Genomic DNA, 26,858 nt, shown 5'->3' on the forward strand with positions numbered 1-26,858 from the left:
GCCACCGCTTTACTGGTAAGAAAGCAGGTTTAAGGCCGGGAGCGGTGGCTGACGCCTATAATCCCAGCACTTTGGGAGGCCGTGGCGAGTGGATCACGAGGTCAAGAGATCGAGACCACCCTGGTCAACATGGTGAAACCCCGTGTCTACTAAAAATACAAAAATTAGCTGGGCATGGTGGTGCGCGCCTGTAATCCCAGCTATTCGGGAGGCTGAGGCACGAGAATTGCTTGAACCCAGGAGGAGGAGGTCGCGGTGAGCCGAGATCGCTCCATTGCACTCCAGCCTGGGTAACAAGAGCAAACTCCATCTCTTAAAAAAAAAAAAAAGAAAGAAAGAAAGAAAGCAGGTTTAGACAGAGACGCTGCCTCAAAACCAAACAAAAATAAATAAACAAAGGTTCTGAGTCCATCACCAAGGAAGGTCTTTTTTTCCTCCTCACCTGGGAATGTTCAGCAGGAGATTAACTGACCCTCCCTTCTCTCTGCTGTTGTTCAGGCCTTAGGGGCATTTTTTTTTTTTTTTGTACAGCCTGTGAGCTAAGTATGGTTTTTATGTTTTTTAATGGTTGGGGAAAAAATATCAAAAGAAGAATGGATGTTTCATGGCATGTGAAAATCACATGAAATTCACATTTCAGTGTTTATAAATAACGTTTTGGTGTCACACAGCCATGCTCATTTCCTTCAGTTCTGTCTAGGGCTGCTTTCTTGCTACAAGAGCAGAATTCAGTACTTGAGACAGAGGCCTGCAAAGCCTAAAATATTTATTTTCTGGCCCTTTACAGAAAAAGTTTGCCAACCACTGCTCTATAGGGGGCAGCCATACAAAACCTCTTACATCATGGGCGACTTCAGGGACAGCCATAGGTAATCATGTTTCTTTTATTTGCTTTTTTTGGGATGGAGTCTCACTCTGTAACCCAGGCTGGAGTGCAGTGGCACAATCTTGGCTCATTGTAACCTCTGTCTCCCGGGTTAAAATGATTCTCCTGCCTCAGCCTCCCCGAGTAGCTGGGATTACAGGCGTATGCCACCACACCCAGCTAATTTTTGTATTTTTAGTAGAGACAGGGTTTCACCATGTTGGCCAGGCTTGTCTTGAATTCCTGACCTCAGGTGATCCTCCCACCTTGGCCTCCCAAAGTGCTGGGATTACAGGCATGAGCCACCATGCCCGGCCTATGTTTCTATTTTGTTTTTATGTACTTATTTTGGGTCGGAGTCTTGCTCTGTTACCCAGGCTGGAGTGCAGTGGCACAATCTTGGCTCACTGCAACCTCTGCCTCCTGGGTTCAGGGATTCTCGAGTAGCTGGGATTACAGGTGTGCGCCACCACCCCAGGGCTAGTTTTTGTATTTTTAGTAGAGATGGGATTTTGCTGTGTTGGCCAGGCTGGTCTCCAACTCCTGACCTCAGGTGATCTGCCCGCCTTTCCCTCTCAAGGTGCTGGGATTATAGGTTCGAACCACCCACCCTGCTATGTTTCTATTTTAATCTTACTTAGGAGCTAGACTTTTACATTCTAATGTCAAAACGCAGCCTGAAGCAAGGGCAACCACCCTGGCCCAAGGGGCAGGAACCCGTATTCCAGTCCCAGCCTTGGATGGTTTCTTCTCCTTTTGCCACCCTCAGTTTTGTCCTCTGTAACTGGGGTTGGGTTAGTAGGTGGAGACAGCTCATTACCTGGAAGGAACAGGCTTCAAGAGAATTTGAAAACATTGGGAAGGCTCCATTCAGCGAGGCAGGCTGATAGGACAGCCATTCAGAAAGTGCTTGTGGAAGGAATTGAGAGATCTGCCTTCCCTCCATGCCTTGGTTATCCAAGGCCAGGGGCAGTGCTGTGCTCATCAACGGATTATTAAATTAATAAAAATAGACCAGGTTGCGTGGCTCACTCCTGTAACCCCAGCACTTTGGGAGGCTGAGGCAGAAAAATCACTTAAGCCCAGGAGTTTGAGACCAGCCTGAGCAACATAGTTGAACCCCTGTGTCTACCAAAAAAAAAAATGTTTAAAAAGATTAGCCAGGCCTGATGGTACATGCCTGTGGTCATTTGAGCCCAGGAGTTTGAAGTTGCAGTGAAGCTATAAATGCACCACTGCACTTCGATCTGGGTGACAGAGCTTGTCTCAAAAACGAAGAAAAAGGAATTACTAGTAAATACAATTGCCACCATGAATTAAGCCTGTGTGATGTCCTAGGCCCTGGCTGTTACTTTACGAGTATGATCTCATCTGCTCTGCTGTTCACCATATGCTCAAGAAGAAGGTTCTATTAATATCCCCATTCTTAAGGGAGAGGAGACCAAGGCTACGTGCCTAAGTGCTGTGGAGCAAATGAATGAATGAAAAAGCATTAAGATTCAGAAATCATAAAAAGAGGCTGGGCGTACTGGCTCATGCCTGTAATCCCAGCACTTTGGGAGGCTGAGACGGGTGGATCCCGAGTTCTAGAGATTGAGACCCTCCTGGCCAACACAGTGAAACCTTGTCTCTACTAAGAATACAAAAATTAGCCAGGTGTGGTGGCACATGCCTGTAGTCCCAGCTACTGAGGAAGCTGAGGCAGGAGAATTGCTTGAATCCAGGAGGCAGAGGTTGCAGTAAGCTGAGATCACACCACTACACTCCAGCCTAGGCGACAAAGCCAAGACTCTATCTCCATAAAGAAAGAAAGGAGAGGCTGGGAGTGGTAATTTATGCCTGTAATCCCAGCATTTTGGGAGGCCGAGGCAGGCAGATCGCTTGAGGTCAGGAGTTTGAGACCAGCCTGGCCAACATGATGAAACCCCTTCTCTACTGAAATACACAAAATTTAGCCGGGCATAGTGGTGCATGCCTGTAATCCCAGCTACTAGGCTGAGGTGGCCAGAGTCACTTGATCCCAGGAGGCAGACGGAGGTTGCAGTGAACCGAGATTGTGCCACTGCACTCCAGCCTGGGTGACAGAGTGAGACTCCATCTCAAAAACGAAAAAGATAAAACACCACTTCTCCTCCTTCCACAGGCGGTGGCAATAGAAGGGAATATTCTCTTGGTCCAAGAAAAGTTGTCCTTTCTAGGCCCATGAGGCTACTCTGGGAGTCTGCTATCCTCCGGTGAGGGAGACCCCAGGGTCAGGCTGCACTCACATCTGTCTCTTGTAACTTAACTGGTTGGCACATCCATCTCTTAGAAGTTGGTGCCTGCAGGTCCATTCCTGAGCCCCATGCCCAGTGCCGTGTGTGTGCCATGCAGAAGATTAGACAGGACTGAAAGGACGAAAAGATACTTCCCCAGACAAGCTCTGCAGAAAACCAACTCCAGAGACAGTCATTCCCCAACCTTGCCTGGGAGTAGATGGTGAAGGAATGAGCAAAAAATCCTGGCACAGTAAAAGGGATGATATTCTCTTGGGAGGAAAGATGGTGTTAGGAGCCCCATACAGTATTCTGTGATGAAATTCCAAGCCCCACTTAAAGTCCAGCAGTTTTATATACATATGTGAATTTTTTTTTTTTTTAGACACAGTATCTCACTCTTGCCCAGGCTGGAGTGCAGGGGTGTGATCATGGTTCACTGCAACCTCTGCCTCCCAGGCTCAAGCAATCCTCTCACCTCAGCCTCCCCAAGTAGCTGGGACTATAGGCTCATGCCACCAGGCCCAGCTAATTTTTCTATTTTTGTAGAGATGGAGTTTCACCATGTTGCCCAAGCTGGTCTTGAACTCCTGGGTTCAAGCAATGCCTCTACCTCCCAAAGTGCTGGGATTACAGTGTGAGCTCCTACACCTGGCCTAGGTCCAGCAGTTCTAACAAATACACTGGCCCTGGACACTGCGTTCAGGGGCTTCTTCTACTGGACGACTGGATTCCAGTCAACTCAAGAGGTCAGGATTCCTTCCCTTAGAGAGAAAATGGGGAGGGCCAGGCTTTGCCCAGGGGTGAGCTCCCTAATCTAAGGTGGGGGCTCTTTCTTTCCAAAGGCAGTGACAATAAAAGGGGATATTCTCTTGGTCCAAGAAAAGTGGGATCTTTCTCCCACTTTAGATTACATGAAAATTCATCAGGCAAACAGTGTGCTCTAGGCCCCAGGGGCCCCGAGGCGCCTCTCCCTTCCCCCAGGGATGGCCCACCCTCTGAGGTGAAGAAAGGATCACCGAGGTGGCCTGGAGGCTGTGACTTGACTTGGTCCTGGGTGGAGAGCTTGGGTTTTATCAGAGGGAAGGGCTTTCATGCAGGAAGAGAGGCCATCCCTCAAGGCTGGGTGGAGCTGGAGGGAGGAGATCCCAGGGACATGGCAGGGAACTGGGTGTCAAGGCTAGAGGAGCTCCTCCAGGTAGCCCACGGGCAGCCAGGAGAACAGGGGGACCTGGACACACCTGAAAAAATAAACTTCATCTATAAAACACGAAACTTCATCTATAAATACGATACTGTTGGCCAGGCGTGGTGGCTCACATCTGTAATCCCAGCACTTTGGGAGGCCGAGGCGGGCAATCACAAGGTCAGGAGATCGAGACCATCCTGTCTAACACGGTGAAACTGGTCTCCAGTAAAAATACAAAACATTAGCCAGGCGTGGTGGCACGTACCTGTAGTCCCATCTACTCAGGAGGCTGAGGCAGGAGAATAGCTTGAACCTGGGAGGCGGAGGTTGCTGTGAGCCAGCCAAGATCATGCCACTGCACTCCAGCCTGGATGACAGCAAGAGAGTCTGTCTCAAAAAAAATATATATATACTGTTGAATTGTGCTACTAAAATGAGTGACTTTGTTTGTTTTGAACATATATCTGTCACTGCATATAACAGAATCTAGTGCATTTTGTTTAAATTGTGGTCAAAGCCACACATGGTGGCTCACACCTGTAGTCCCAGCACTTCGAGAGGTCAAAATGGGAGGATCACTTGAGCCCATGAGTTAGGGACCAGGCTGGGCAACATGGTGAAACCCTGTCTCTACAAAACGTATAAAAAGTTAGCCAAGAGTTGTGGTATGCGCCTGTGGTCCCAGTTACTCGGGACTGGGGCTGAGGTGGGAGGATTGCTTGAACCTGGGAGGCAGAGGTTGCAGTGAACCATGATTGACCCACTGCAAAAACAAACAGAAACGCAGGTTGCAGTGGCTCATGCCTCTAATCCCAGCATTTAGGAGGCCAAGGCGAACAGATTGCTTGAGCTCAGAGTTTGAGACCAGCCTGGGCAACATGGTAAAACCCTGTCTCTACCAAAAACACAAAAATTAGCCTGGCATGATGGCGCACGTTTGTGGGTCCAGCTACTTGGGAGGCTCAGGCAGGAGGATTGCTTGGGCCCAGGAGGTGGGGGTTGCAGCAGTGAGCTGAGATGGTGCCACTGCACTCCAGCCTGGGTGACAGAGACTCCGTCAAAAAAAAAAAAAAAAAAAAAAAAAGATTTTCAATCTTGCAGCCTCCAAGTGACACTGCGTGTTTTGAGACCCAGTTCAAATGCCACCCCTTCAGAAGTCTTTTTCTTCCTTCCAGAAGTTTTATGCCTCTCCTCTACTCTTCAGTCCCCAGTTCTGAAATGGAGCATCTCTGTTTTTGTTTTTTGTTTTTTTGTTTTTGAGACAGGGTCGCTGTCACTCAGGCTGGAGTGTGACAGCACAATCATGGCTTAGCAGCCTCTAACTCCTGGGGTCATGTGATCTTCCCACCTCAGCTTCCCAAAGTATCGAGATTGCAGGTGTAAGCTATTACACCTGGCCTTAGCACCTCCTTTATATAAAACACCAGTCCTGTGTGGTCAGTGTAGCCTTGAGACGAGGGCACTGGTACCCAGGGGGTTTGTGGAGGTGGGCTGCAGCCAGCTGGGAGGTGGAGGCCTGGCCCCTGGTCCCAACTTTTGATGACATGCTGTGTGACTTTGGGCAAGGCTCTTCTCCTCTCTTGGCCTCTGGGTCCTTGCCTGGCTGCAGAGGCTCTGTGTTAAAACATGCACTCTGAATGAAGAGACCCCCCCTCCGACCACCAAACAGGCTTTGTATGAGCAACAAGGCTGTTTATTCACCCTGGTGTGGGCAGGCTGAGTCCGAAAAGAGAGTCAGTGGAGGGTGGTGGGATAGGAGTTGGTTTTATAGGTTTGGGGTAGGCAGCAGAAAGTTACAGTTCAGGACGGCTTTTCAGGCAAGTTGGGAGGGATGTCATAGAGTCTGGAGTCAAGAGGTTGACCAAGGTCGGTTACAAAGTACGGTTGCCTTGTCAGTTGAGGTGGGAATAAGGAACAATAGAAGAATGTCTCAAAGTTCATTAGGCGCCACAGGGGTTGTCATTCCTTCTCCTTTTGTGGTTTTCCAGTTACTTCAGACTTTCTAGTTCCAGGAGGCCATCCATGGGTCACCATGGCGCGACCTAGGGTATGGCCTATGGTGCAGCCAGTTCAAAGAACTTTGCACTGTGGACCTGTCCTCCCTCAAGCTTGTTCAGGGATGCAGAAGAGGTGGGCAAGGAGGGAGATCATGGATTCCCATTGGACAGACAAGGACACCAAAGGCTGGATGGGCAAGGCCTGATGGAGGTTCCTGAGCAAGCAGAGCACTTGCTGGGTCTCTGGTGCCGGAGTCCTGGCCCCAAGCCTGGTGAACCGCAGCCCTTGGTGCAGTCCTCTGCCTTCTGTTGCTTTGGTAGGTGGGCACCTCTTGGGCACCCAGGCTTCCTCTGCAACCAGGAGGATGGCTGGGCAGTTCCGCTAGAGCACTGAGTGGTCACCAAAGGCCCAAAGAAGAATGAGGCAGACTCTGAAAAGGGTCCTAGCCCCCTCCCTAACCTCCTTATCCAGTCTCATCACCCTTTCCTGCTGCTCACCAAGGACGAGTTGCTCATTCAGGCAACACTTCAGGGTGGAGGTTTCTCAGCAGTGGAGGGGGATGGAGTTCAGGGCTATAAAGAGTGTTGGGGCCCAGGGTCCTAGAAAGCGTGCCCAGGACTGCAGGCTGGGAACTTTTGGTCAGCATGCCAAATTCCTGGACTCCCACCTGTGCCTTGCATCCCAGCAGCAGGATTTTGAGCCAGAGATACTGTCCCAGCCAGCACATCGCAGGGCCCGGGGCATCTGAAAGGTCCATCCGGGAAGGCCAGGCTGCCTGGGGTGAGGTGGCAGCTCCAGGAGAGAACCTCCTCCTCTTGTGCTTTGCCACTCCAGGACTGGCCCTTTAAACCCGAGACCATGATGTCACCACAGACAGCAAGGGACGGGAGGGGGACTGCAGGCCTGAGAATGGACTGCATTTCCCAGCAGCCTCTGGTGAACCACGCTCCTCCCGGCAAGCACTGACTCATCCCAGACTTTTAACTAATCCAGTGCTGGTTTCCAAGGGTTTTTTTTTTAAGTGTCTGGTGGTTCTGGGATTCCTATGGGGATGGCCTAGGGCACAGATGGCCCAGGCCGAATCTGTGGACTTCTTCCCATCAGTGTGTTGGCATCACACCACTTTCCTGGTGCAAACTCCTAAGCCCTCCTCTTTCCCTCTGCAGCCTCCCTTCCAGAATCCAGGCTTCCAGCCCCCAGCTGGACCCCATCCCACTTTGCTCTCGGGCTTCAAAAGCTTCGGCCTTCACCCCCCGAGTCTGCCCTCAAGGGTGTCCCCTTTGATTTGGCCGCTCACTTTAAACGGTGCGGGGACTACATCTCCCAGCGGCCCCGGGCCTTCCTGACGCAGCCCCGCCTTTCAGCCCGCGGGAGGTGCGGGCCGGGCGGGGGGAGGTGACTTGATGTCATCCTGAGCAGCTGGGCGGCGGGTGCCGGTGCGCACGGAGCCGAGCCGGGGCTCCCGCTGCGCTGCACCGCGCTGGGAGTGCGGAGTCCCAGGACTTCAGCGGAGATCCGCGCGCTGCAAGGGCGGGTGCAGAGCCAGCCGAGCGCCCGGTCCCGGCCCGGGGCTGAGTTGGGGGCATGCTCCAGCCCCCCCGGAGCCCAGGAGAGAACCCAGGAGCGCCTCCGCCCAGCCCCAGCTCCCCGAGCGGAACCGCTGCGAAGGTGCCCTGAACGGCCGTAGCCCTCTCCACGGGCAGCCCGCGGGGGTTGGCGACCGAAGTCTGGGTTTCTGAGAAGTGAGTGTCCCCCACCCCATGTGGCTTGGGAACCAGGAAAGAGGATCTGAGGTGGGGGAGGGTGCCGGGTTCTAGGAGCAGGGTGGCATGGAGACGGGGCCTCCAGTCTTGGGGTTGTCCCAAGTGGCCGGGGTTAGTGGAGCAGTGATGCGTTCCATTCTGCAAGGGGCAGGGATTGGGGCTCCATTCTGAGTCCCGGCTGGCTTGGGGGATAGGCCCTATTTTGGGAGGGGTTGTTTTGGAGCCTTTCTATCTGAAAGATGGGAGGGACTTGTGCAGGGTGCGAGGGGGCTGCACCCCTATTTTAGGGTCTGGGCAAGGATAGGAGGGAAAAGACCTGGACGCTCCGCGAAGCCTCCGGGCTCTCCTGAGGAACTGACAGGTTTCTCTGTCTCTTTCTTGCTGACCTAACTGCCTGACTTCGTTTTCAAAAGAGCCAGGGTGGGAACCCTAACTGGACTCTTCCGGACGCCCAGGAAGGACCTGAGGCCTGAGCCATCCTCCTTTCTGCTCTGCCTGCCCCCCAGGACTGGGCAGTTGCCAGAGGCCCTGGGGGGGGGCCCAGGACTGTGATTGTGCCCCCCCCCCACGCCCCGACAGGATGGGACCAAGTTAGTCTGTGCAGTCTCACCTAGCACCTCCCAGGCCCAGAGAGAACCCCCAGGGCTCTGAAAGCTTGACCTGCAGCCTGACTGCTATGGAGACGAAGCTGCCCCCTGCAAGCACCCCCACCAGCCCATCCTCCCCTGGGCTGTCACCAGTGCCCCCACCCGACAAGGTGGACGGCTTCTCCCGCCGTTCCCTCCGCAGGGCCCGGCCCCGTCGCTCCCACAGCTCCTCTCAGTTCCGCTATCAGAGCAACCAGCAGGAGCTCACACCGCTGCCCCTGCTCAAAGGTGAGCTGGTTGCTGTCCACTGGGGAACCGAGACCCCGAGGGGACCAACAGGGCCGTGGGGTGGGGTGGGAAGCAGCCGGCAGCTGCCAAGAGAGGGAGTTTGGATGGCCCCTTCAGGCTAGGGACTCTGCAGTCAGAACTGACCCCAGCCCTCCAGCCCTCTCTGATGCTGACGCATGGCCTGACTGGCCTGTCATCCTTAGAGGTGGAACATCTGAAGGTGGCACCACCCTAGGGGCAGACCAGGGCCAAGGGTGGGGCCCACAGCCTGAGTTCCAGAGGGCCACTATCAGCCCAGCCAGCTGCCGGAGTCCTGGAGCAGGAGCTTGGCAGGGTTCCCTGGGATCACCACGTAGCTCCCTTCCCCAGCCCTGGGCCATGGGGCCAGACTGGCCAAGCCTGAGGGCACCGTAGAGATCCTTGGCCCTGAACCCCTCCCCGCTTGTGGCCCTTAGAACAGGGTACCACCCAAGAGGGAGGCAGTGGCTATTTGGGGCACCTGTGGAAAGCCCCTGCATCCAGGTTTGTGATCTTGCTTTAAAATCAGGCCACCATACTCTCTGAGCCTGGATTAGAGGAAAGAAAAGCAACCCTCAACCCCCAGGAATGAAGGAAGGGACAGTTGTTTGTTGTCTGCAAGGAGCGGGAGATGGCACAAGAGCATGGAGCCTGGGGATGGCAGGGGCTGCTCTGGAGATTAGGAGGGTCTGCCCCACCCAGAGCTGGGGCAGCTGGGGCAGCCGGAGCCCAGGCTTAGGACGCCCTCGCCTCCTCAGATGTGCCGGCCTCTGAGCTGCACGAGCTGCTGAGCCGGAAGTTGGCCCAGTGTGGGGTGATGTTTGACTTCTTGGACTGCGTGGCTGACCTCAAGGGGAAGGAGGTGAAGCGCGCAGCCCTCAACGAGCTGGTGGAGTGTGTGGGGAGCACCCGGGGTGTCCTCATCGAGCCCGTCTACCCAGACATCATCCGCATGGTGAGCACCTGTTACCCAGGCTCCAAGGGCCGGCCGAGAGGGTGTGTGAGCCCGGTAACCTGTCCACAGGACCCCTGCATGGAGAATAACCCTGCGCTCTTCGGCTTGGCCTCCAGTCCACATCTTCCTTCCCCTCCACCTGCTGCTGCATGACACCCACTGAATGCCTCTGGGCCTGCCCCACCTCCATACCTTCGCTTATGCTTGCTGGAGACCTGGAGTGCCCTGCCCATACCCCTTACCATCCATGGCTCAGGTGTCGCCTCTCAGAGAAGCCGCTCTCAATGCCTAAGCTGGAAATCTCCCTTTCCCTGCCCAGAATGCCCGTAGACCTCACAGCTTTCGACTTTGTTCTCACTGGATTGCACCTGCCTAGAAGGCAGGGATGTGTCTCATTCACCCTTGGGTTCCCAGCCCCTGGCCCAGGGCTTGCACGAACTAGGCATTCAGGTGATGATTGCCCAAGGAATGAACTGCTTGCTGGGGAAGGTGCTGAAACCAACCCATTAGAAGTTTGAATGAGGGCCTGGAGCAGCAGCTCATGCCTGTAATCCCAGCACTTTGGGCCAAGGTGGGAAGATCACGTGAGGCGAGGGGTTCGAGACCAGCCTGACAGTGAGACCTCATCACTACACAATTTAAAAGTTTGCTGGGCATGGTGGTGAGCTACTGTAGTCCAGCTATGCAGAAGGGCTGAGGTGGGAGGATCGCTTGAGCCTGGGGGGTTGAGGTTGCAGTGAGTCGAGATTGCACCACTGCACTCCGACTTGGGCAACAGAGTGAGACCCTGTCTTGGGGGAAAAGAAAGAACTTTGAATGAGGGACTTCCTGGCATCTGCCTTCGAGGGCTCTTCCTTAATGAACCCCAACTCTACCATGCAGATCTCAGTGAATATCTTCCGGACTCTGCCGCCCAGTGAGAACCCTGAATTTGACCCTGAAGAGGATGAGCCCAACCTCGAGCCTTCGTGGCCCCACCTGCAGGTCTGAAGGGTTGGGGAAAGCAGAGATCAAGGTTTCGGCGGAGAGCCAAGGCTTAGGGAGAGGGCCTCCTTAGCCCCTAGACTGTTGGATGAGGACCATAGGGTGGAGTGAGTGGGTAAGGCTGTTACTGAACTCACCTTTTTGTCTGTCCCCCTCCCTCAGCTGGTATATGAGTTTTTCCTGCGTTTCTTGGAGAGCCCCGACTTCCAGCCCTCCGTGGCCAAGAGATATGTGGACCAAAAGTTTGTCCTGATGGTGAAGTGGGGAGCCCAGGCTGGGTGGTACCACAAGGCAGGGGCAGGCTCTCTGAGGGGCTAGGGATAGGATGGAAGCAACCTGAGGTGGACCTCTCCCCTGACCTTGACTCTGGGTCCCACAGCTGCTGGAGCTGTTTGATAGCGAGGACCCCCGGGAGCGTGAGTACCTCAAGACCATCCTGCACCGGGTCTATGGCAAGTTCCTGGGTCTCCGGGCCTACATCCGAAAGCAGTGCAACCACATCTTCCTCCGGTGAGTGGCTGCTGCTGCCCAACAGAGACCTGCCATTGCACTCCAGCCTGGGCAATAGAGGGAGACTGTGTCTCAAAAAAACAAAACAAGCAAACAAAAAAACAAGACTGCGGCAAAGGCTCCTGGGCTGCAGGGGCCCTCATGGAATTTTGCATGAACTAGGCATTCAGGTGATGATTGCCCAAGGAATGAACTGCTTGCTGGGGCAATTACGTGTTACATAATACTGATTATACAAAGCCCGTGAAGTCAGCAACAATGGCTATTTCCATTTTACAGATGAGGAAGTGGAGCCAAGGAGGTGAAGGAGTTTGTAGGGACTGGGGCAGTCCAGGGGCCTGGGAGCTAACTCTTTTGACCCTATCATGCCAGGCCATAAGGACCCAAAGAGAGATTCTTTCTGCAAACATGCATTGAGCACCAGCACCCACTGGGCATCAAGGCTCATGAGGCCTGGTAGTTGAGACCATGGCTCCTGAGGTATATGGCCTACATTTGAGTTTGGTTCCAATGTGAACTTGGGAAAATTACTTAAGCTTTTACCTAGTTTGCTCGTCTTTAAAATGGGGATGCTGACTGGGTGCGGTGGCTCACACCTGTAATCCCAGCACTTTGGGCGTCCAAGGTGGACATATCACTTGAGATCAGGAGTTCAAGACCAGCCTGGCCAACATGGAGAAACCCCGTCTCTACAAAATACAAAAATGAGCTGGACATGGTGGCATGCACCTGTAATCCCAGCTACTCAGGAGGCTGAGCCCAGGAGGCAGAGGTTGCAGTGAGCCAAGATTGTGCCACTGCACTCCTGCCTGGGGGACAGAGCGAGATTCCATCTCAAAAAATAAAATAGGACAGGATAGAATAGAATCGGGATGCTGCTTGTGCTAACTCAGGTACCATCATCAAGGTGGCTTGGGGCCTTTCCTCCAAAGCACTCAGCATAGCTCCTGGACTGAGGCCGGGACCCTGAAACATTGACTGTTATTGTTATTAGCTACAAAACGGGTGAGCCATGATCCCGGTCCTCCTGCACCTTGGAGTCCATTAGATTCCCTGCCTATTAACATTGGGGTTGGGCCGGGCGCGGTGGCTCAAGCCTGTAATCCCAGCACTTTGGGAGGCCAAGGCGGGTGGATCACGAGGTCAAGAGATGGAGACCATCCTGGTCAACATGGTGAAACTCCGTCTCTACTAAAAATACAAAAATTAGCTGGGCATGGTGGCGCGTGCCTGTAATCCCAGCTACTCGGGAGGCTGAGGCAGGAGAATTGCCTGAACCCAGGAGGCGGAGGTTGCCGTGAGCCGAGATCGCACCATTGCACTCCAGCCTGGGTAACGAGCGAAACTCAGTCTCAAAAAAAAAAAAAATTGGGGTTGTTTCATTTAACCTCTGAGTCTTGGTTTTTTCAACCATGTGATGGATTTCATAAGCCCCATCTTCCTGGATAACGTTGAGACTTACATTGTACAGAGTAGATGCACTAAGTGTTTCTCATTTTCTTGGTTGACTGGCAAGAAAGCCTTGAGCTTGGGACTCAGTGGCAGACGCAGCTGGGCTGAGAAGGGCATTTCAGTGGGCAGTGTGGATCTCAGTGGGGCCTAGTGTGGGTTGTTGAGAAGGGAGCGCAGCCTCTGGGTTGGGAGAGTTGGATGAGCGTACCATGTGGGTGAGGGTGGGTAGGCAGGATGCCTAAGGGGGCACCGGGTATACCCTGCTCGCTCTGAGCCTGCCTGGGTTCTTCTCTTGCAGGTTCATCTATGAATTTGAGCACTTCAATGGTGTGGCTGAGCTGCTGGAGATCCTAGGAAGGTGATTCTCCCGGGACCTCAGCTAGAGCTCAAGATTATGAAAGGAGGGACTGGGGCCAGGTCACCTGAGCCCCCTTCCTCTTTTCTGCCTCCTCCTCAGCATCATCAATGGCTTTGCGCTGCCCCTGAAGACGGAGCACAAACAGTTCCTGGTTCGCGTCCTGATCCCCCTGCACTCTGTCAAGTCGCTGTCTGTCTTTCACGCCCAGGTGAGGCCCAGGCCTGGCCCCGCTGCAGCGGAGTTCTGGATAGTCAGTGACTCCTGGAGGTCAGATCCTCCAGGGAGCGCATCTCACCTTCGTCTTTAGAATTCTGTTCCCTCAGCCTTAGAGAATTCCCACTGGCCCTTTAAGGCTAACCTCAGATATCAGCTCTGTGAAGCCAGGCTTTTCTTCTCTCCCCTCCCTAGGCAGAATTAAATTCTCCTCCTATATTCCCAAAGATTTGGATACACAAATCTATTATGGGAGATTTTGATACACAAATCTTTTTAAATTCTTTTGAGACTGAACCCCATTCTGTTGCCTAGGCTGCAGAACAGTGGTATGAACTTGGCTCACTGAAACCTCTACCTCCTGGGATCAAGCAGCCCTTCCTCCTCAGCCCCCTGAGTAGTTGGGACCACAGACACATGCCACCAGGCCTGGCTAATTAAAAAAAATTTTTTTTTTGTTTGTAGAGACAGTGTCCTGCTATGTTACCTAGGCTGGTCACTCCTGGACTCAAGGGATTCTGCTGCCTCAGTCTCCCAAAGTGCTTGGATTGCAGGCGTGAACCTCCACACTAGTCATATTACAGAACCTTTTGCAAAATTTGTAAAGATGAGTTTGTTGACTGTCCCTTCCATGAGATCGTAGTTGTATTCCCAGCACACTGCGTGTGATGCCTGGTGCACAGGCAGGTGATAAATGCTCGGTGAATAAGAAAGTGACAGGCGGCTGGGTGTGGTGGCTCACGCCTGTAATCCCAGCACTTTGGGAAGTCAAGACGGGCAGATCACAAGGTCAGGAGATCGAGGCCATCATGGCCAACATGGTGAAACCCCGTTTCTACTAAAATACAAAAAATTAGCCAGGCTTGGTGGCATGCGCCTGTAGTCCCAGCTACTCGGGAGGCTGAGGCAGGGGAATTGCTTAAACCCAGGAGGCAGAGGCTGCAGTGAGCAGAGATTGTGCCACTGCACATCAGCCTGGGCGATGGAGCAAGACTCTGTCTCAAAAAAACAAAACAAAACAAGAAAGTGACAGGCAGTGGGTGAAGTATCTGGCATTCTGCCCTGGGCAGCAAGTCCTTGGCACCTGGTACCTTCCTGACCCATCTTTCATGTCTCCACCTCTCACCCCTTGCAGCTGGCATACTGTGTGGTGCAGTTCCTGGAGAAAGACGCCACTCTAACGGAGCACGTGAGTACCTCTGGGGGCTAAGGTAGCCTCTCACCCCTGCAGGCATGACTCCTTTCTGTCTCGACTCCCACAGGTGATCCGGGGACTGCTCAAATACTGGCCAAAAACCTGCACGCAGAAGGAGGTATGAAGAAGGGCTTTGGTGCTCGCCACAGGGAGGCTGGGGGGGCTCGGCTCTAGAAGGCAGTCAGGGTGTGTATGTGGTGGGGGAGATGTGAGCTGCTGCCCCGCTGTCCCTACTGCCTTACCCACCTCACCCAGGTGATGTTTCTGGGGGAGATGGAAGAAATTCTTGATGTCATCGAGCCGTCCCAGTTTGTGAAGATCCAGGAGCCCCTTTTTAAGCAGGTGGCTCGCTGTGTTTCCAGCCCCCATTTCCAGGTATGAGGCAGGACAGGTGGGGATGGGAGCAGGGTTGGCCTGGAGAGGTTGGGTAGTTGACCTAATGCAGTTTCTCTAATCCTGGGTCTGGTAATGGGGAGATGCTGGACTTAGGGTCAGGAGATCTAGGGTGAAGCCTCGGCTCTGCTTTCCACTGGCTGAGGAGCCTTGAGGAAATCGCTGCTCCACTCTGATTCTGATTGTTTCCTCAGCTGTCAAATGGGCCAACCATCTCTCCACAGGGTGGAGATGAGGATGGAAGAGACTGAGTGTAAACATGTTTGGTAAACTGAAGTGTGCTCCAGAATGGGATGGAGCTGTCACCGCTTTCCCTTCTGCTAGTGGCCTTAGATTTCATGGGACTCGCTTTGGGCTGCAGCCAGGCTTCCCCCAGTCATCCCGGCTAGCTCTAACTCACGTTCTGCTGCAGGCATGTGCAGACTTCCTCCCATTCTCATGGGCCATAATCCAGTGGAAGTCAAGTCTTCCTCACAGTGATTCTGGCACTTCAGTTCATTAAACACCTAAACGTCTGGTATCTCATTTGATTCTTCTAACAGCCTGTGGAGATAGGTATTATTAGCACCTTTTTACAGATGAGAAAACTGAGGCTGGAAGGTTAAATGCCTCTCCCAAGGTGACAGGGCGTAGTGGAGCCTGTAGTGGTTAGGATTCACCCTGCAGCATTGGATTCTGTATCTAGTGCTCTTTTCCCTTCAACAAATTGCTTCCTGGGGCTCAGATGAGCCCTGAGGGTGGGATGTGTGAAGGTCAGGGGGCCTGGGCTTTGAGGTAGTGGTGGACACCAGACCTTGCATACAGAGAGGCCACTGCCAGTCACTCACTCTGCCATCTTGTCTGCTCCAGGTTGCAGAGCGGGCTCTGTATTTCTGGAACAATGAGTATATCCTAAGCCTCATTGAGGACAACTGCCACACTGTGCTGCCCGCTGTGTTTGGGACCCTCTACCAAGTCTCCAAGGAGCACTGGAACCAGTGAGTGCCAGGCCTTGACCTAACTCACAGACACTAGGTCCAGGGCCAGCCAGTCCAGACCCTGGGGTTACTCCAAGCTGGAGAGCATCAGAGAGTGTCAAAAGATGGTCCCAGGGTGGTGAAAAGGACAGGGAAGTGGGCAGTGCTTGTGTTCAGTGTGGAATGCTATATGCGAAGGGCAGGGAAAGGGGGAGGTGGGCAAACAGAAGCTGTTTCATCTCCTTGTCCCTCCTTAACCCTGCCAAGAACCATCGTATCGCTGATCTACAATGTGCTCAAGACCTTCATGGAGATGAATGGGAAGCTGTTTGATGAGCTCACAGCCTCCTACAAGCTGGAAAAGCAGCAGTGAGTGTTGGGGGCTGGGTGTGGGGGGAGAACAACGGGGAGGAATGAGACCCCCCATGGCTGGAGGGAACCCGAGGACCACCCCAAACCCTATCTGATGAGATGCCACAAGTCCGCAAGTCTCCATGCTCCTGCCATCCTGTGCCTGACTGCCTGCCCTGTATCTTCCCATCATTCTTCCAGTAGCTCGGACTTGTTCTGACTCTCTGTAGCGTCCCACTTTTCAGCCAGAACCACTCAGAGCCCCACCCATCATCTTCTCCGTGACCGCAAGCTGGCATCAGTCTCTCCTCTGCTCTCTTCTCTCAGCAGAGGGTTTTTATGGAGTCACAGAACAAAAATCGTTCCATGCCTTCCCTTTGCCAGTGGGGTGGTAGTGAGGGAGTCTGGACTGGGGAGGGGGGGCAGGAAGGAGAGCTGCCTCACTTTCTCTCCCCAGGGAGCAGCAGAAGGCCCAGGAGCGTCAGGAGTTGTGGCAAGGTTTGGAGGAGCTGCGGCTACGCCGGCTACAGGGGACCCAGGGGGCCAAGGAGGCTCCCTTCCAGCGGCTTACACCCCAGGTGGCCACCAGTGGGGGTCAGAGCTAGACAGCACCTCAGAAGAGGAGAAGCTAAACCCAGAGCTGTCAGTCCCTCTATCCCTTCTCCTGTTCAGGGGCCCAGAGAGAAACACACCTACCCCTGGCCTTGCCAGAGTGGCTTCTGAGGACTCCCTGCCCGGCCCAGCTTTCACTGGGGGGAGACGAGGAGAGGCGATGGTGGTCTTGGCAACAGAATGCTCAGCCCCTCGTGGCAGGACTTGACAAGGGCAAGCTTGACCAGGAAGCTGCCATCAGGGATCTTCCCCTGCCCCGCAAAGCTGGGCTCCGGGCTGCAGGCAGGCTCCCACCCTCTGCTCCTGGCCTTGGGCAAGGGCACTCAGCGCCTCGCCTGCCCCTGCCTTGGCCAGCACGAGGTCTTTTCCTCATCCCTATGGGGTCCATGGTCTATTTATTCTTGCCCAGCTCACCCTCTACAAAGACACTGTCCTGGGGGCACACTCCTCCCCTCCCTCGCTGTGTACTTCCTTGTCCCCTTTTTATTTATTGGGCAGGGGGAGGGTGAGGGCACAGGCAAGAAGAGATTCACAGTGTCCTGGGGTAAGGGGGGGGGTCATAGTAATCATGGTCTACCCTCTTTCCCTGGCTGGGGGTAGACTTAATAAAGAGAGAAACTCAAGAACTGCTTGCTTTATTTAGGGGTAAGGGAAAAGAGGGAAGTAAAATGATGAAAGATTGGTTTAGAAGAGCCAGAGAGAGGCAGGGAAGAAGCAGAGACTCCCCTCTTCTCACGAGGTGACAGTCACAAAATCTTACGACGGTCAGAGTTGGAACAACCCCCCGTTACTTAAAAAAATTCCATAGCAAGTAACCAGCAGGGTTGGAGTTCCTTCCAGTTTTTGAATCTCATACCCAGGTTTTCCCCACCAGAATGGCAAGCCCTGTGCCCCAGGGGAGGAAGGAAGGGAGAGGATGGGCTAGTAGCGCGAGAGGCGACACATGTCACACTGGCAGGCGTGGGCAGTGAAGATCTCGAGCTCCTCCCTCTGGCTCCCCACGCACTGCAGCTGTACTTTCACCTGCAGGAGGGGAGTCTGTGCTGTAGGCCCCTTTCTCAGGGCCTCCATCTCCCACGTCTTCCCACCTCAATGTCCACCCACCAGGCTCGGGCCCTCCTTACCTTCTTCAGGCCACTGATGGTGCAGCACTGAGAGACAGAGGTGATATTGTGCCTGTAGCCACTGGCCACCAGCACAGAGTACCGAGAAGGGAAGGCGCTGGACTCACAGTGGCCCACACAGGCCTGGGCCATGTGGGAGCCCTGGCAGGTGCCTTGGCGGTCACTTCGCACTGTCACATTGAAGGCTAGAGGGAGACAAGCAGTAGACGGCGCCTCTGCGAAGGTTCGCCTCGCCCCAGCTCCTGTTGCCTGTGCCTCAGCATGGGGCCCTCTAGGGTGCTGCCTGCCCCACCGTCCAGTCTATCAGCTCTTTGCTCCCACCCAGAACCTCCACTCCTCCTAGCCCTCTGGTCCCAGAGGTACTCACGGTGCAAGTGGCAGCCTGGGATGGCTGCCTCTTGGCCCCAGCCTTCAGTGACTGCTAGGACCAGCAGACAGAGGACCAGGGTTTGGGGGGATGCCATGAGCATCTGAAACACAGTAGGGAGATGTTTCTACATGGGTGTAGAGATGGGATGGTGAGTTCTTTAAATACTGCATTCCAGGTGAGCGAGCCAGGGCTGGCTGGTCTGACAGGTGAGGTGTGCCTGAGTGGTACTGCCTTTTCCTTACATCTACCTTGTGTGTGTGTGTGTGTGTGTACAGGTATGAGTGTGAGCAGGTGTCTCTGGATAGGACCTGTGTGTCAGCCTACTGTGCAATGATTCTCCCTTCCCTGGAATTTCCTTCACCATCTGGAGCACAAACATCTTCCTCCCTCCATCTGCCCCTTCTTAGCCTGCAGGGCCCTCATCCACATTCCCAGGCCCTCCCCAGAGCTCCTCCTGCCTCTGCGAGCTCACCACTTCCAAGGCCCAGGAACAGAACGGCTTGCAGTTTTCCGGTGCCTCCCGCTGGTCTCTAGACTGGTGCTGGCTCTCCAGGCTTTTATTTGCCAGCGTTTTGGAGCCACGCCCTCTTGGAGGTCGGCTTTCAGGCCAGCCTCCCCTGCCTGAAGCCTCAGAGCACTCCCACCTGCATCTTGCTGTTTGAGGCGTGGTCCTTGGAGAGTAGCTCCTGCTGTTTTCCACTTCCTTCTGGAGAAGTCAGATATGTAGAGAAACCCACAAGCTGGTGGAGTGTGCAGCATGTGTGCAACTGATGACAGAGGGGTCAAGACTCTCGGCTGAGATGTGGGTACCTGGGTTATCTTCTTTGCTGTGTGACTTTGCACAGAACACTTCCCTGTTCAGGGCCTGATCACCCCTAACTTTACTGTCATTTATTACTATTATTTTGAGAGAGTCTGGGTCTGTCGCCCAGGCTGGAGTGTGTGGCGTTATCACAGCTCACTGCAACCTCTGCCTCTCAGCCTCCCAGGCTCAAGCCATTCTCCCACCTCAGCCTCCTGAGTAGCTGGGACCACAGGCGCACCACTATGACCATCTAACCTTTGTATTTTTTTGTAGAGATGGGGTTTCGCCATGTTGCCTAGGATGGTCTTGAACTGCTAAGCTCAAGCGATCTGCCTGCCTAGGCCTCCCAAAGTGCTGGGATTACAGGCATGAGCCACTGTGCCTGGCCACACCCCTAACTTTAAAACCACTAAACTCAGCCTTGCTTGACTTTTTCTAACTGCAAAGGAAAGAGACTGGGGAACTCCTTCTTAGGGACCCTAACCCCTTCTTAGGGACAAGGGAAATTATACCAGTGGATGTCTCCTGAGATGTGCTTGGTAGCAGAGCCAGGGGGGTTGAGGGTTGCTGTCTGTTTCAGAGCTGCATGGCCACGGTGTCAGGTGGATGCTTTGCATCCTGTGCTACAGAGTTACGTTCTGAGCTGGAGTGCCCCTCTAGCCCTGGAATAACAGGGACCTGACTCCTGAAAGGGCCTGAAGTCATCAACACCAGCAAAGCTGATTGATTTGTCCAGCTCTGGTTTTATAGATGAGGCAACTAAGGCTCAAAGAAGGAAAGTCACTAAAAGTCACCCAGCTAGTTAATGTCAGGGCTGATTTCAAACCCAAATCTGCTATCCATCCATGGTGCTAAACTTGGAGCAAGAATGTGGCAAATTGGAAAAAGACCCCTAGGCAGCAGTGGCTAGAGGGGTTGGGGCAGGGTAGAGAGCTGAAGGAAGCCTGTGGTGGGTGATCTGGGCAGCCCCCTTCAAGGTCACTGCCTCACTGTCCAGCTCAGAAAGAGCAGGACCAGTTACACAGACTGCCAGAGGTAGAAGCAGAAGGCATTTTATAACTCGCCAAATCTTACCCTCTCATTTTCTGGATGAGAAAATAAGAGCTCAGAGGAAAACAACTTCCCAAGGCTTCACTGTAAGCTAGTCAGTCAGGGTGGGCATTCACAGCTCCAGATTTGGAGCTATGCCTCTTAGCAGCTTTGTAAAGCAGGCCATCTTTGGGAATAGTAAAGGCTGTAAACATCATTTGAGAGGCATTAGTGTTACCAATGTCACTAATCCTTAAATCTCCACACCCTACGGTTTCCTCATCAGCCCCCATCCCCTCAAGTCCAGGATCCTGGTTTGACGGGTCCTCTGTAGCAGTCCAGCCCCTACTCTCTCACTCATGAGGGGCACCCTGTGCGTGTGATCACCTCTGTTTAAAGCATTTGGGTGACAAGGCTCATTACCTTACAAGGTAGCCCATTCTAATATTGGACATCTCTAACTGGTAAAAAGTGACTTCTTTGTTGTGAGCTCAAACGAGTTTCCCTACATTTCCATAGATCATTTTGGTTCTCCACAGCCACACAAGGCTCTAGTGTCTGTTCCAGATCAGCCCTTTAGTTAAAGGCAGCTCAGGTGCCCAGGCCTTCTCTAGGGGTGCCAACCTGGACTGACTTCCAGTTAATCTGATAACGAAATCTGCATTACTGTCAAACAGCTAGAGGGATAGAGAAGTGGGAAACATTTTGTCTATGGAGAGGCTATCATTTGGGGCCAAACTGGAACTGAGGAGGTCTCTTGGGTGAGCAGGGCTCAGGACAGTGAGTCTTGAAAGACCCTGTTCCCTAACCGCTGGCACAGACTGACATACCTAAAGTTATCCTGTGAACAGTAACCAGGTAGACCTAGGGAAGTTTCACGCATTTTCTCTGTATCTTGAGGGAAGAATTTGTTCTCTCTTACTCTCTTCCACTAAATTCAATCAATAACTCTTCATAAATAATTTATTGTCATTAGGATTCTAAGTGCTGAAGACAAAAGGCCTAAACTGGCCCTCAGGACATGAACATTTTAGAAAGTTCCATTCTTTTCTTTATGTTTTAAATTGGGAAACAAAATCTATTATAAAGGGGTAAAGGACAGGATAAACCCACAGAGGACTCAGTACGGGGCCCTCATTCCCTACAACTGAAGTGTCATAAGAAAAGGATAGAGTTGGAAGACGAATGGCTCGGGAAGAGTCACTGCAAGAGATGATCCTCTTTCCAGCGCTGCATTTGGAAGGCTCAAGAGTGGCTGTTCTTCCTGAAGAAATATCGAATTGGGAAGAGAGAGCTGCAGGAATGAGAGCAGAGTAGACTAAGATTCTATGAGGTCTCCTTCCCTTCTCCCCATTTCCCATTAGTGCTTCACTAGCTAGGGCATTTTTGCTCTGGGGAACCATTGAATGGAAATTCAAGACTGGAATAGCATTTGAAAAGGTACTCAAATTAGATTACACTCAGGAGGGGGAAATAAAGAAACAGAATTGCAACGGGATAGCTGAGAGAGAGAAAGAGAGAGAGACATTTGTAACTATCCTCTGGAAACACAACCTAGATTCAGAGGGGAGAATGGAAATGTTTTGGTAACCAAATCTTCTGAATGGCTCAATAAAATAGGAATAGATTTTGTTCAAGTTAATGTTTTTTGTTTGTTTGCTTGTTTTGAGACGAGTCTCGCTTTGTCGCCCAGGCTGGAGTGCAGTGGCACGATCTCGGCTCACTGCAACCTCTGCCTCTTGGGTTCAAGCAATTCTCCTGCCTCAGCACCCCCTAGTAGCTGGTATTACAGGCACATGCCACCACTCCTGGCTAATTTTTTCTTTTTTGTTTTTGAGATGGAGTCTCGCCCTGTTGCCCAGGCTGGAATATAACAGCACGATCTCAGCTTACTGCAACCTCCACCTCCCGGGTTAAAGCGATTCTCCTGCCTTAGCCTCCTGAGTAGCTGGGATTACAGGTGTGCGCTACCATACCCAGCTAGGTTTTTTTTTTTTTTTTTTTGTATCTTTAGTAGAGACCGGGTTTCAGCATATTGGCCAGATTGGTCTCGAACTCCCGACCTCATGATCTGCCCACCTGGGCCTCCCAAAGTGCTGAGATTACAGGTGTGAACCACTACACCCGGCCAATGCCAGGCAAATTTTATATTTTTAGTAGAGATGGAGTTTCACCATGTTGGCCAGGCTGGTCTTGAACTTCTGATCTCAGGGTATGCCCCTGCCTCAGTCTCCCAAAGTGTGGGGATTACAGGCATGAGCCACGACCCCCCGTCCAAGTTAATGTTTATGGAGCTAGGCTTTATGCTGGATACATCAAGATAGAGGTGAGTTGTATAAAAATGAGTAAGACACAATCTTTATTAAATGCACAATTAGTCTCAGCCCAAAATCTCCTGAAACTGATAAGCAACGTCAGCAAAGTCTCAGGATACAAAATCAATGTGCAAAATCACAGGCATTCCTGTACACCAATAACAGACTAAAAGAGAGCCAAATCAAGAATGAACTGCCATTCACAATTGCTACAAAGAGAATAAAATACCTAGGAATACAACTAACGAGGAACGTAAAGGACCTCTTCAAGGAGAACTACAAACCACTGCTCAAGGAAATAAGAGAGGACACAAACAGATGGACAAACATTCCATGCTCATGGTTAGGAAGAATCAGTATTGTGAAAATGGCCATACTGCCCAAAGTAATTTACAGATTCAATGCTATCCCCATGAAGCTACCAATGACCTTCTTCACAGAACTGGAAAAAAACACCTTAAACTTCATAAGGAACCAAAAGAGAGCCCTCATAGCCAAGTCAATTCTAATCAAAAAGAACAAAGCTGGAGGCATCACACTACCTGACTTCAAACTATACTACAAGGCTACAGTAATCAAAACAGCATGGTACTGGTACCAAAACAGAGATATAGACCAATGGAACAGAACAGAGGCCTCAGAGGAAACACCACACATCTACAACCATCTGATCTTTGACAAACCTGACAAAAACAAACAATGGGGAAAGGATTGCCTGTTTAATACGTGGTGTTGGGAAAACTGGCCAGCCACGTGCAGAAAGCAGAAACTGGACCCCTTCCTGACACCTTACACTAAAATTAACTCCAGATGGATTAAAGACTTAAACGTAAGATGTAACACCATAAAAACCTTAGAAGAAAACCTAGGCAAAACCATTCAGGACATAGGCATAGGCAAGAACGACTAAAACACCAAAAGCATTGGCAACAAAAGCCAAAATAGACAAATGGTACCTAATCAAACTCCACAGCTTCTGCACAGCAAAGGAAACAGTCATTAGAGTTAATTGGCAACCAACAATTTTTTCAATCTACCCATGTGACAAAGGGCTAATATCCAGAATCTACAAAGAACTAAAATAGATTTATAAGAAAAAACAAACAAGCCCATTCAAAAGTGAGCAAAGGATATGAACAGACACTTTACAAAAGAAGACATATATGAGGCCAAGAAACATATGAAAAAATGCTCATCATCACTGGTCATTAGAGGAATACAAATCAAAACTACATTGAGATACCATCTCAAGCTAGTTAGAATGGCAATCATTAAAAAATATGGAGACAACAGATGTAAAATAGGAACACTTTTACACTGTTGGTGGGAGTGTAAATTAGTTCAACCATTGTGGAAGACAGTGTGGAGATTCCTCAAGGACCTAGAAATAGAAATTCCATTTGACCCAGCAATCCCATTACTGGGTACATATCCAAAGAATTATAAATCGTTCTATTATAAGGACACATGCACACGAATGTTCATTGCAGCACTGTTTACAATAGCAAAGACTTGGAACTAACCCAAATGCCCATCGATGATAGACTGGACAGGGAAAATGTGGCACATATACACCATGGAATACTATGCAGTCATAAAAAACGGTGAGTTCATGTCCTTTGTAGAGACATGGATGAACCTGGAAACCATCATTCTCAGCAAACTGACACAGGAACAGAAAATCAAACACCACATGTTCTCACTCATAGGTGGGTGTTGAATAATGAGAACACATGGACACAGGGAGAGGAGCATCATACACTGGGGTTTGTGGTGGGGAGAACAGGGGAGAGACAGCGGGGGGTGGGGAGTTGGGGAGGAAAACATGGGGAGAAATACCAGATATAGGTGATGGGGAAGAAGGCAGCAAACCACACTGCCATGTGTGTACCTATGCAACAATCTTACATGTTCTTCACATGTACCCCAAAACCTAAAATGCAATAAATAATAATAATAATAATATTTTTTAATGCACAATTGGGGCTTTTGTTCTCAATCTCATTTCCATCATCTATCCTAGACATAATTGAGAAGCCTCTGTAAGTAATCTGCTTTCTTTTCTATTCTAATTTCCCTGAAAGACTCAATGAGCTGCTCTGAGCTGGATCGCCAGAGTCTGATGGCTGGACAAAAGCTGCCTTACCTTAGAAACTCAATGAAGCGACTGCCTTCTTGCTCCTTAGGTGGAGATGAGTTGTGCTGCAGCAGTGGGACAGCTGGCCCTGGCAGGCTGTGTCCCCACTCAGAATCTGTAAGGAAAATAATCAGGCAGGAACAAGATGTTTGTCCATAGCTTGTTTCATGTGAGTAGAAGGCAGAATACCCAGTATGAGCCAGAGGCAACCTCACACCAAGAGTTCTTTAAAGCCAGGTAAATTGTTTGTTCTGACCTTCCCAATTTCATCTCAGTTCAGTAAGATGCTATTCTGACCTTAAGAGTGTTTTCAGGCTCTGGGGATATTTACCCAGCTCAAGTTCCAGCCATGCACTCTGGCTGGTATGTCTTCACAGAGAATGACAAGTTGTTGAAGGACTCACTTGCTTACATCCCTGTTTCTATGATAATGGCAATCCACATTGAATCCTCATGCTGGGTAAAAGATCATCAAGTAGAGAGGACAAAAGCTTGACATGCATTACCAATCCTTGCAAAGCATCCATCTGTAACTTCAATTTTTTTTTTTTTTTTTGTAGAGACAGGGTTTCGCCATGTTAGCCAGGATGGTCTCAATCTCCTGACCTTGTGATCTGTCCCCTCGGTCTCCCAACGTGCTGGGATTACAGGCATGAGCCACTGTGCCCAGGCTCTGCAACTTCAATATTAACATTAATGCTCCAAATGGAAGAGATCATTCTCTAACAGCAGAAAAGGAAAACAAAACCCTCCTAACTTTTCTTTTTTGAGACAAAGTCTTGCTCTGTCACCCAGGCTGGAGTGCAGTGGTGCTATCTTGGCTCACTGCAACCTCCACCCCGCCCCCACCCCCACCCCCCGGGTTCAAGCAATTCTTTTGCCTCAGCCTCCTGAGTAGCTGGGATTACAGGCATACACCACCATGTCCAGCTAATTTTTTTTTTTTTGTATTTTTAGTAGAGATGGGGTTTTGGCATGTTGGCCAGACTGGTCTCAAACTCCTGGACTCAAGTGATCCACCTGCCTCGACCTCCCAAAGTGCTGGAATTACAGGTGTGAACTACTGCGCCCAGCCCCCTCCCAACTTTTCTATAAAGTTTATCACCTCGCTCAGAAATGTTTTGAAATGGTGAGCACAACTTCACTATCAGAAGCAGAAGAAGGACATGCATTGCCTCCCTTCACTCCTTTTGGGAGCTGAGGGGCTTCTATTACTCAGGACAGGTCCCCAGACCAGAGGATGGCTAACAGGCACCTCCACGGGAGCAAGGCACATTACCTACTGAGTGTGCCCAGACTCAGCTCTGTGCTGCTCTACTCATCAGAGAACTATGAGGCAAAGGGTGATTATTAAAGGAGAATAAATGGAAATTTCCCAGAACCTACTTTGTTTCTGGACATCAGAGATATCAGAGGCCAGAGTCTCCTGCAATCCTTGTTGGGTTTTTCTTTCCCTGTTCTGATAGAAAGAAGACCAAGAAAAGTCTTAAACTTTACTCCTATACTGCATGGCAATCTAAATGCTATTTGCCGGAGAACTGGTTTCACATCAACACTGGGGCCTGGCTTCTGACTGCCTAGACAGGTTCTACATTTCTTTCCATAGGACTGTCCTTTTTTCATTTCAACATCCTAACCACTGTCCCACTAAAGCAATAAGATTTAAGAGCCAAGAATAAATCAAGCTGGGTTTAACTTATCATCCCATATTACTGAGTGCCCACTATGATCAAGGACAGAACACTGAGGTTTCAGAAATCAGGAGGACCTTAAATTTACCTTGGAGATATGTATAATCTATGGGGCAAAATAGACATAAACTTAGTCAATTTTAAGACAGCGTGATGGTCAGGCTTGGTGGCTGACACCTGTAATCCCAGCACTTTGAGAGGACAAGATGGGCGGATCACCCACCTGAGGTCAGCACTTCGAGACCATCCTAGCCAACATGATGAAACTCTGTCTCTACTAAAAATACCAAAAAATCAGCCAGGTATGGTGGTGGGCACCTGTAATCTCAGCTACTTGGGAGGCTGAGGCAGGAGAATCACTTGAACCTGGGGGGCAGAAATTGCAGTGAGCCAATGTTGTGCCATTGCACTCCAGCTTAGACGACAGAGGGAGACTCTGGTTTTA

General features: G+C 51.3%; 3 protein-coding genes across 9 annotated transcripts in view; 1 reads left to right on the forward strand and 2 right to left on the reverse strand.

The window, feature by feature from the left end:
* The first annotated feature begins 7,709 nt into the window (after positions 1-7,709).
* PPP2R5B (protein phosphatase 2 regulatory subunit B'beta) lies at positions 7,710-17,565 on the forward strand. Of its 2 annotated transcripts, none has more exons than XM_002807363.7 (14): positions 7,710-8,049; positions 8,484-8,945; positions 9,722-9,918; positions 10,801-10,902; positions 11,065-11,157; positions 11,282-11,412; positions 13,163-13,222; positions 13,322-13,430; positions 14,571-14,624; positions 14,698-14,748; positions 14,886-15,005; positions 15,873-16,000; positions 16,247-16,348; positions 16,788-17,565. In XM_002807363.7, exons 2-14 carry the CDS (start codon positions 8,747-8,749, stop codon positions 16,933-16,935), a joined length of 1,494 nt encoding a protein of 497 aa, XP_002807409.2. In that variant the 5' UTR covers positions 7,710-8,049; positions 8,484-8,746; the 3' UTR covers positions 16,936-17,565. The 2 variants fall into 2 exon arrangements, with proteins under 2 accessions (XP_002807409.2, XP_035119127.1); XM_035263236.2 differs by having other exon boundaries at positions 8,860-8,945.
* Positions 17,562-18,968, reverse strand: GPHA2 (glycoprotein hormone subunit alpha 2). The gene is made up of 4 exons (XM_002755516.6): positions 18,909-18,968; positions 18,434-18,536; positions 18,067-18,251; positions 17,562-17,965 (listed from the first exon to the last, which is right to left on the reverse strand). Exons 2-4 carry the CDS (start codon positions 18,534-18,536, stop codon positions 17,864-17,866), a joined length of 390 nt encoding a protein of 129 aa, XP_002755562.3. The 5' UTR covers positions 18,909-18,968; the 3' UTR covers positions 17,562-17,863.
* Positions 18,969-21,219: 2,251 nt separating this feature from the next.
* Positions 21,220-26,858, reverse strand: part of MAJIN (membrane anchored junction protein) — a 32,009-nt gene continuing 26,370 nt past the window's right edge. For 4 of the 6 annotated variants that reach the window (XM_035263239.3, XM_078341395.1, XM_035263237.3 and 1 more), the window contains 3 exons: positions 26,109-26,181; positions 24,732-24,837; positions 21,220-21,564 (listed from right to left, as the gene is read on the reverse strand). In XM_035263239.3, the coding sequence (XP_035119130.1) occupies positions 21,516-21,564; positions 24,732-24,837; positions 26,109-26,181 (228 nt within the window). In that variant the 3' untranslated portion in view covers positions 21,220-21,515. The remainder of the gene's footprint in view (positions 21,565-24,731; positions 24,838-26,108; positions 26,182-26,858) is intronic. The other 2 variants (XM_054241046.2, XR_008474830.2) reach the window with 2 other exon arrangements.

The sequence above is a fragment of the Callithrix jacchus genome, chromosome 10 (genome assembly GCF_049354715.1).
Source record: "Callithrix jacchus isolate 240 chromosome 10, calJac240_pri, whole genome shotgun sequence".
NCBI classification, from domain to species: domain Eukaryota; kingdom Metazoa; phylum Chordata; class Mammalia; order Primates; family Cebidae; genus Callithrix; species Callithrix jacchus.

What these genes read in the sequence shown, in the direction of transcription:
- PPP2R5B (XM_002807363.7), top strand. Translation starts at nt 8,747, where the DNA reads ATGGAGACGAAGCTGCCCCCTGCAAGCACCCCCACCAGCCCATCCTCC. An exon ending in CTTCGTGGCCCCACCTGCAG is followed by an intron (nt 10,903 to 11,064) that starts GTCTGAAGGGTT and finishes CCCCTCCCTCAG; the next exon opens with CTGGTATATGAGTTTTTCCT. An exon ending in CTGCTGGAGATCCTAGGAAG is followed by an intron (nt 13,223 to 13,321) that starts GTGATTCTCCCG and finishes CCTCCTCCTCAG; the next exon opens with CATCATCAATGGCTTTGCGC.
- GPHA2 (XM_002755516.6), bottom strand. Translation starts at nt 18,536, where the DNA reads ATGCTCATGGCATCCCCCCAAACCCTGGTCCTCTGTCTGCTGGTCCTA. An exon ending in CCCAGGCTGCCACTTGCACC is followed by an intron (nt 18,252 to 18,433) that starts GTGAGTACCTCT and finishes GTCTCCCTCTAG; the next exon opens with CCTTCAATGTGACAGTGCGA. An exon ending in CCATCAGTGGCCTGAAGAAG is followed by an intron (nt 17,966 to 18,066) that starts GTAAGGAGGGCC and finishes CCCCTCCTGCAG; the next exon opens with GTGAAAGTACAGCTGCAGTG.